At 37.7% G+C, this 10,014-nt stretch overlaps 1 protein-coding gene across 1 annotated transcript; it reads left to right on the top strand.

Annotated features, from left to right (window-relative positions):
• The first annotated feature begins 574 nt into the window (after positions 1-574).
• Positions 575-3,567, top strand: LOC123531149 (M-phase inducer phosphatase 1-like). Its single transcript, XM_053518220.1, has 6 exons — positions 575-585; positions 912-1,050; positions 1,618-1,776; positions 2,364-2,707; positions 2,890-3,007; positions 3,370-3,567. Exons 1-6 carry the CDS (start codon positions 575-577, stop codon positions 3,526-3,528), a joined length of 930 nt encoding a protein of 309 aa, XP_053374195.1. The 3' UTR covers positions 3,529-3,567.
• Positions 3,568-10,014: the final 6,447 nt, after the last annotated feature.

Below are 10,014 nucleotides of genomic sequence, written 5' to 3'. Positions count from 1 at the left end.
GATATTTTGACAATTTTAGATGAAATCGTTTTACTATTAAAGATAAAGATGTCAACAAAATAATCTGGACAATAGACAAGTCTTAAAGGTTTGTTTGACAAAGTTACCTTTTGTGTCAAACGATAATCTTAAATAAATCAAACATTGATCACGAGTGATCAAAAGTATCAAACATTTACTGTTTTGCTATCTGACAGAATCTCGGATGTTACAGAATTCACTCTCCGTGACTGACAACTAATTGTGTAACCTCCGTAACGCACAAGCGCAGTTTGCACCTAGCAATTTTTATTGGCTAATTAAAAGCTGTTTTCCCTATTCGACTGTATTATAACAATGACCATTGAGTGAATATTTAAGGACATTTTATTTCACTTTACTCGTCTGTCAACTTTGTCTCAAAGCGGAGGAACATAATTAGCATCTCGATAATTTGTATATCCTGAGTACAGAAAAAATATATAAATCCAAGAAAACGGACATGAAATTAAGTTATTCACGGACTTCATAGCAAAAACATAGTATAATATAGTACTTAATACATAGTATTTGTGGAATTATAAAAAAGTGGACCATGTCTATCAGGTAAATAACTTCATTGTTCAAGCATTTTATTATGAGTTCAAATATTTTTATGGCGTTACTCTGATACCTATCTACAGCAATCATGTATATTTCAATAATATAGATTATTTTCTTTTCCAAAATTTAGTGTAATAAGTAAATTACATTATGTTAAAAGAAAATAAAAATATCCAGCCTTGAAGAATATTAACAAACTGGTAGCATATAGTATTTCAAATTCTTTAAATCCGATGTGTACCGAAATTTACATATCTTCATCTACAGCTAATTTATAGCTTTAACTTAAAACGTAACAAAAATTGATTATCAATTGCTTTTTCTTTCAGACAGAGATTATTCGGTAGCCTTACAGATTCTCCGGTATACAGGGAGACAACTGATGCTGAGATACAGTCAATTATCTCACCAAATAACAAGGGAGAGGACTCGGTAGATTCCGGATTTGTCGGTGATACGCCTTGCTCTGTAAGTTACGTTTATTGTATTTTAAAGCAAAATGACAATTGTTTTAAACAAAAATGCATTTTTTGTATATAACTATTTGCTTGATTTTACTCACTCAGCTTCATTAAAGCGACTCGTTCTTAAAACCCATTTATTTCAGGAACTGTAAAACTGACCAGAGGTACAAACTGAATTTTGTAATTTATCCTTAAAAATAAAATAAATTATTGTGCAGAAGGGAGCAGGCCGTTGTAAACAAAGAAATAATGGAGAAAATTAACCCACTTCATGCTTATCTACAAATATCTTTAATTTACTTTCAGTCACTTATCATTTTTCAGTGACATACATACATTCTATGCCAAACTTGGTGGAAATAAACTTCCTGAAAAATTCCATCCCAAAACCCGAATTGCTTTAAACACAATGCATGAGATTTGATATATGTACATCAAGTTTGCAATATGGAATAAGATAGTTGAAATTCGGAAATCCTTAATTAAAAAAAAAAACAGCGTAAAAGAAGGAAAATCATGCACATGAGTAAATGTGTTCAGTTAATATAAAATTGTTTCCTTTTCATTTCAGATTGAAATCGCTTCACGATCGAAGGTTCAAACCAAAACAGAAGCGCGGAGAAGCTTGTTCTCTGTCAAGCGTCTAGCCGACGATGATCTTACAGATTACTCACCGTGCACGAAGAAGCTCCGCCAGGTTGAGGATGATTTCGCAGCAATGACCACCCAGGTACTTAAGTGGAATTATACGCATTTTTCGAGTAAAAAGGGTGGGAGAAATTATAGCTTTTATCCCAATATACCAAATTCTTCCTGTTACCAGAAATAATAACTTTCCAAATATGACTTTTCTTATTTTGACTGGGGCAGTCTCTTTTAGAAAAGTCATACTGCACGCAGGAGTTGCTTCCCTTTAACTTTAGAAATATCTACCTATATGTAAGGGAGATAATTGCGTAGAAGATTGAAGAAAAGAACTATTATTTTATTAGTCCGATTTCTTTATTTCTAAATACTTATGCGGCATTGTCGTTAATTTAACACAATTAAATGCACAGCAACCGAAAAATGCTTTTATAAAACATTCGCCAAAACACACTATGTGCAGTAAGATGCGCATAATGTCACTTTTAATGTGGACAATAAAATGAAAATTTGAAGCCACGTCTTAAATAAAACACAAATCAACACCACGCGACAATCATTTCTTTAATATGTGTAAGCGATTGTTAGATGTTTTGTACATCCCTATCTTGTCCTATACACATCAACTCAGATTCTTAAATGAAATTAAACCTTCCTTGGCTTTTTTTACAGAATGTCATCAAAGCAGTGGAACGTCTGGAATCACGTGATTTAGTAGCTGATGGATCACGTGACTACACTTTACCCACAGTTCCCGGAAAACATGGCGACCTCAAGTCAATCACACATGGAACGATGGCAGATGTGTTGGACGGAAAATACAGCCACCAGATAGGGAAAGTGACGATAGTAGATTGCCGTTATCCTTACGAATTTGATGGAGGTCATATCCAAAATGCCGTCAACATGTACACAAAAGATGACGTCAACAGTCTTCTTCAGTCACGAGACACGTCCGAGAAACCACACATTCTGGTGTTCCACTGTGAATTCTCGTCGGAAAGGGGTCCGAAAATGTAAGTATCGCTTAGTTTTTCCACCGGTCTTATTTAGAATTTATCCACGAAATGCGGTATAACATGACATTCTTGAAAAAAAAAACGATAAAATGAGCTGAAACAGAATTGAACTTAGGTTTAATGTTGATCAGTATATAGAAAATTCATGTAATAATATTTCTTTTTCGTTACTTTTGCAGGTATCGATTCTTGAGAAGTCAGGACCGTGAACTGAACAAAGAACAGTATCCCAGGCTCAACTTTCCGGAAGTCTATCTACTGGACGGCGGCTACAAAGCGTTCTTCACAACACTAAAGGTTAGTAGCGGGCGTGAATTTCCGTAAATCATACTTTCAAAGGTCTATTGGAATTTTATAACGGTTGGAAGGAAGGCCGTGTTCGAGATTTGATACCAGATATAGAAATGTGCTTGAAGTTAGCGCCTAGCAGCGTGTAGGTAGCATCCTAGCGGCCTAGTAGCCTAGGGTCCTAGTGACCTAGCAGCCTAAAAATTATTTTGTCCTTTTATTGAAATCACGGGCGCGTCAGAGAAGTATAAGCAAACTCATGCATTAATATCAGACTGCACGACGTTTTTCGCATACACTTTTATAGAAAGGTCATTAAATTTATGTAGACATATGCATCTTCCTTAATATCGACTTTCTTTTCATTCCAGGAATACTGCGAACCTGCAAGCTACAAGCCAATGCTAAATGAAGATCACGTGGCTGATTTACGTCACTTCCGGGTTAAGTCAAAATCATGGACGGAAGGAGAGAAACAGAAGACAAATAAACGTCAACGTAGTCGACTTAACCGCCATCTTAGTTTCTAAAAACTTTATTTACATTAGTATATTTCATTTTGTATAGTGCTTTTGTTATTTGTTAACTTACATTGTTACAAGATTTGTTATAAGTTATTTATATTAAACATGGACTGACAAAATTAAAGTGGATTAAAAAAGTTTTTGTTTTCTCTCTTCGTTTACCTCCGTTACATTCCAGACTGCTTAAGTTCTGACTATTCAACTTTATGCAGACCGTTTGCTTTCCATAAACTGCTGTTAGATCAATCCATTAGGCTTTTACAAGAGTTACTTCCCATGGTATAATTTCTGAACAGTTTTTCAGAGATTGTTATGGAAGTTATTATTGAAACAGAAAAAAACAACAATCGAGTTACCTGTGTCGATTGAATGATTATCACATTCATGGGCAAATATTATTTTTGCAAGACGCTTGGTACCCTATTTATCTTAACATTTAAAGTGGAATTATTCAATTAAAAATCCAGCTAGAATGGATGTGAGTGCGTGTAAAAAGGGTGGAGGAAATTATAGCTTTTAACCCAACATACCAAACTCTTCCTGTTTCCAGTACGAAACAATAACTTTCCAAATATGACTTGTCTTATTTTGACCGGGGCAGAAAAGTCTGCATGCAGGAGTTGCTTCCCTTCAACTTCAGAAATCTTTACCTTTATGTAAGGGAGATCATAGTGTAAAAGATGTATTTGCATTTATTTAAACAAATTTCAAAGCTGAAAATACTGACAGCAGTACATCTCATCTGACATTTTTATGGAAAAATCAGTGTGCATGCAATTATTATTCTCATGACTAGAGTTGAGTCCAACGTTGTGTTCTTTGATTAGACCAGTGGCAACGCCTTTAAATTTTACATTTAAATATATCGGTTACGGGATTCGTTTGCATGGTAACATTAACTTAATTCAAGAAATCACTATTTAATAAAAATTAATATACGAGCAGTCTCAGATCTGCATTAAAACCACTAGTCTAAGACCTCCGTTACATACCAGCAGTCTCAAACCTCATTTACATACCAGCAGTCTCAGACCTCCGTCACATACCAGCAGTCTCAGACCTCCGTCACATACCAGCAGTCTCTGATCTGCATTATATACCAGCAGACACAGATCTGCGTTAAATTATACCACTACTCTCTAAGACCTCTGTTACATACCATCAGTCTCAGACCTGCACTACATACCAGCAGTTTTAGGTCTGCGTTACGCACCATCAGTCTCAGAACTCCGCTACATACCATCAGTCTCAGACCTCCGCTACATACCATCAGTCTCAGACCTCCGCTACGCACCAGAAGTCTCAGGTCTGCGTTACGCACCAGAAGTCTCAGGTCTACGTTACGCACCAGAAGTCTCAGGTCTGCGTTACGCACCAGAAGTTTCAGGTCTACCTTACGCACCAGAAGTCTCAGGTCTGCGTTATATACCAGCAGTCTCAGATCTAGTTTACATACCATCAGTCTCAGATCTGCGTTATATACAAATAGTCTCAGATCTGCGCTGCATACCATCAGTCTCAGACCTGCGCTACATACCAGCAGTCTCAGACCTGCGCTACATACCAGCAGTCTCAGATCTGCGCTACATACCAGCAGTCTCAGATCTGCGCTACATACCAGCAGTCTCAGATCTGCGCTACATACCAGCAGTCTCAGATCCCCGCTATATACAATCAGTCTCAGACTCCCGCTACATACCATCAGACTCAGACCCCCGCTACATACCAGCATTCTCAAACCTGCGTTAAATACCAGCAGTTTCAGACCCCGCTACATACCAGCAGTCTCAGACCTGCGCTACATACCAGCATTCTCAAACCTGCGTTAAATACCAGCAGTTTCAGACCCCGCTACATACCAGCAGTCTCAGACCCCCGCTACATACCAGCATTCTCAAACCTGCGTTAAATACCAGCAGTTTCAGACCTGCGCTACATACCAGCATTCTCAGACCTGCGCTACATACCAGCATTCTCAAACCTGCGTTAAATACCAGCAGTTTCAGACCCTGCTACATACCAACAGTCTTAGACCTGCGCTACGCACCAGAAGTCTTAGATCTGCGTTATATACCAGCAGTTTCAGATCTGCGTTACATACCAGCAGTCTCAGATCTGCGTTATATACCAGAAGTCTCAGATCTGCGTTATATACCAGCAGTCTCAGATCTACGTTACATACCATCAGTCTTAGACCTGTGCTACATACCAGCAGTTTCAGATCTGCGTTACGTACCAGCAGTCTCAGACCCCCGCTTCATACCAGCAGTCTCAGATCTGCTGTAAATACCAGCAGTTTAAGACCTCCGTTAAATACCAACAGTCTCAGATCTGCGCAACATGTCATCAGTCTCAGATTCCACCTACATACCAGCAGTCTCAGATCACCGCTACATATCAGCAGTCTCAGACCCCCGTTACATGCCAGCAGTCTAGGACCTCAGTTACATACCAGCAGTCTAAGACCTCCGTTACATACCAACAGTCTCAGATCTGCGCTACATACCATCAGTCTCAGACCTCCGCTACATACCATCAGTCTCAGATTCCCGCTACATACTAGCAGTCTCAGATCACCGCTACATATCAGCAGTCTCAGACCCCCGTTATATGCCAGCAGTCTAGGACCTCCGTTACATACCAGCAGTCTAAGACCTCCGTTACATACAAGCAGTCTAGGACCCCCGTTACATACCAGCAGTCTCAGATCCTCGCTACATACCAGCAGTCTCAGATCCCCGCTATATACCATAAGTCTCAGACCCTCGTTACATATCATCAGTCTCAGACTCCCGCTATATATTAGCATTCTCAGATCTCCGCTATATACCATCAGTCACAGACCCCCGCTACATACCAGCATTCTTAGACCTCCGTTACATACCAACAGTCTAAGACCCCCGTTACACACCAGCAGTCGAGGACCTCCGTTTCCCATCAGCAGTCTAAGACCTCCGTTACATACCAGCAGTCTCAGATCCTCGCTACATACCATCAGTCTCAGACCCCCCGCTTCATACCAGCAGTCTCAGATCCCCGCTATATACAAGCAGTCCCAGACCCCACTACATACCCGTATTCTCAGACCTGCGTTAAATACCAGCAGTCTCAGACCCCGCTACATACCAGCAGTTTCAGATCAGCGTTATATACCAGCAGTCTCAGGCCCTCGCTACATACCAGCATTCTCAGACCTGCGTAAAATACCAGCAGTCTCAGACCCCGTTACATACCAGCAGTCTCAGACCCCGCTACATACCAGCATTCTCAGATCTGCGCTAGATACCATCAGTCATCGACCCTCGCTACATACCAGCATTCTCAGATCTGCGTTAAATACCAGCAGTCTCAGATCTGCGTTACATATCAACAGTCTCAGATCTTCGCTTCATACCATCAGTCTCAGATCCCCTTAATATACCAGCATTCTCAGATCTGCGTTACGTACCAACAGTCTTAGATCTGCGTTATATACCAGCAGTCTCAGATCTGCGTTACTTTCTAGCACTCTCAGATCTGCGTTATATACCAGCAGTCTCAGATCTGCACTACATCCCATCCGTCTCATACCCCCGGTACATACCAGCAGTCTCAGCTCTGCGCTATATACCATCAGTCTAAGACCTCCATTACATACCAGCATTCTCAGATCTGCGCTATATACCATCAGTCTCAAATCTGCGTTACATTCCAGCAGTCTCAGATCTGCGTTATATACCAGCTGTCTCAGATCTGCGTTACATACCAGCAGTCTCAGATCTGCATTATATACCAGCATTCTCAGATCTGCGTTACATTCCAGCATTCTCAGATCTGCGTTATATACCAGCAGTCTCAGATCTGCGATACATCCAATCAGTCTCAGACCCCCGCTACATACCAACATTCTCAGATCTGCGCTATATACCATCAGTCTCAGACCCCCGCTACATACCAGCAGTCTCAGACCCCCGCTACATACCAGCATTCTCAGATCTTCGTTATATACCATAAGTTTCAGACCCCCGCTACATACCAGCATTCTCAGATCTGCGTTATATACCGTCAATCTCAGATCTGCCTTATATACCAGCAGTCTCAGATCTGCGTTATATACCAGCAGTCTCAGAAAATGGTCCGCACAATATACACCTTTCTTTCTCGAAAACATGCAAATATGGGTATAAAATTTTATTATTTTATGGAAAATACATTCTACGAGTGAAATATATTCTCTTGCCCCCCTGTTTAATGCAAATGCGCTAAACCATAAATTTAGGATCATTTTACGAACACCACGGACGCATATTTGAGAATGAATTACCGCTATTACGGACAAATACAGTCCATAAGTACGTATTTGTATTTTGTATGGTGGAAGTCGTACATTTATCTTAAAGATTTATTGATAGGAATGGTGAATTATGTTATATTGGTTAATATAACATGCTTATCTAAATGAAAGGGAGACTAACAACAAATAATATCTGTGACATTTAGTGCAGAGTTACACATCTTAGACAACAGAACCCAAGTGATAGATATTTACTAACTTATATCATTACTACTCTAATAAATAATATTCTCTTGACCCCCTGTTTAAAGGCTCATAATGCCTTCGTTTAAAATGCGGCTGCCACATGTTCCGTTATGAACATAAAATACATAAATTTCTTGTTAAATCCTATTTCTGATAATTACTTTCTTTAACATTTGTCAAAGGTTTGAATATTGCTGAATATACTAGAAAGTTTTATTAAATTTATTGTTTTTATTACCTCCCTTTATGGCTCTATCTATAACAGTTCATGTGCAATATTAAAAGTAGTGCCTGTAAGTATGCATACCATCTATTTGGGAAGCTTTTTCATCTGTTTGTAAGATAAATTTTTAAACATTATGGACCTTTAATGCAAATGCGCTAAAATGTAAAATTAGGATCTTTTTGCGAACACCACGGAAGCATATTACTGCTAATACGGATAAATACAGTCCATGAGTACGTACAAGTTTCAAATATTTGTATTTGTATTTTGTATGTTGGAAGTCGTACAGATTAGATTGATAGGAATTGTGATTTGTTAATAGTTTCAAGTTTATTTATTTAATCCATTAGGCTCACAAGCCCATGAGGACAACAGTCCAATACATGTATGACGATCAGTGAAAATTGCAAATATATGCATAAACACATCATACATTGCCCTAACGTCTAAACAGATATTCATTTCTAACATTTGTATGTATTGTGAAGTAAATGTTGGCCATATGTACTGTATTTATTTTGTTTAATGGCCAAAGGTATTGTATTTATGCCGATTTGCCAATAAACTTTGAAACTTGAAACTCTTAACAGTAAATGTATTATGAACATACATTCCTAACTTCTTTATCACAATTTTATTTTCAGACTTGTTCAGATCTAAAAAGTCCATCATTTTCGGTCTTTTCCAAAAGTACGACGGTATAAATTGTTTTCTTAAGTCGTTGTATAATATAATATGCTTTTTTAAATGAGAAGGAGACTAACAACAAAATAATATCTGACATTTACATCTTAGACAACAGAACCCAGTTGATATATCATAAACGGAAGAAAGATTTACTAAGAATCTTTTGAACGGTTTTTTTATATCATGTACTACTTTAATTATTATAGCGCCTTGAATTAAAATTTAAATTTTTTTCTGTATCACTATAAATATTGTATTTATTTATGTTTTATGCGAATAAAATCTTTGGTATTGGTTGGTAGTGGTATTGGTATTGGTATTAAGACTTATACATCTCAGATCTCATTTCATCACCAGCGCATTAAATTGAAATAGTTGCGTTTTAGAGTATAAAGAATATGTAGTGATTTATATTTTTCTTTTATTCGAAGAGAAAATATAATCGACTTTCAGGACAATGTTTGAATTTTTAAAATATCTGGTTGTGATATTTTGACAATTTTAGATAAAATCGTTTTACTATTAAAGATAAAGATGTCAACAAAATAATCTGGACAATAGACAAGTCTTAAAGGTTTGTTTGACAAAGTTACCTTTTGTGTCAAACGATAATCTTAAATAAATCAAACATTGATCACGAGTGATCAAAAGTATCAAACATTTACTGTTTTGCTATCTGACAGAATCTCGGATGTTACAGAATTCACTCTCCGTGACTGACAACCAATTGTGTAACCTCCGTAACGCACAAGCGCAGTTTGCACCTAAAAAAAATTATTGGCTAATTAAAAGCTGTTTTCCTTATTCGACTGTATTATAACAATGGCCATTGAGTGAATATTTAAGGACATTTTATTTCACTTTACTCGTCTGTCAACTTTGTCTCAAAGCGGAGGAACATAATTAGCATCTCGATAATTTGTATATCCTGACAACAGAAAAAATATATAAATCCAAGAAAACGGACATGAAATTAAATTATTCACGGACTTCATAGCAAAAACATAGTATAATATAGTACTTAGTACATAGTATTTGTGGAATTATAAAAAAGTGGACC

The sequence above is a fragment of the Mercenaria mercenaria genome, chromosome 11, assembly GCF_021730395.1.
Source record: "Mercenaria mercenaria strain notata chromosome 11, MADL_Memer_1, whole genome shotgun sequence".
Classification (NCBI taxonomy): Eukaryota; Metazoa; Mollusca; class Bivalvia; order Venerida; family Veneridae; genus Mercenaria; species Mercenaria mercenaria.
Note: the sequence above shows the minus strand (reverse complement) of the source record. Positions and strands in the feature narration are given on the sequence as shown.

Bases quoted from the DNA above. Each gene is read 5' to 3' on its own strand.
- LOC123531149 (XM_053518220.1), top strand. The intron at 2,708-2,889 runs GTAAGTATCGCT...TTACTTTTGCAG, and splicing joins TCGGAAAGGGGTCCGAAAAT to GTATCGATTCTTGAGAAGTC. The intron at 3,008-3,369 runs GTTAGTAGCGGG...TTTTCATTCCAG, and splicing joins CGTTCTTCACAACACTAAAG to GAATACTGCGAACCTGCAAG.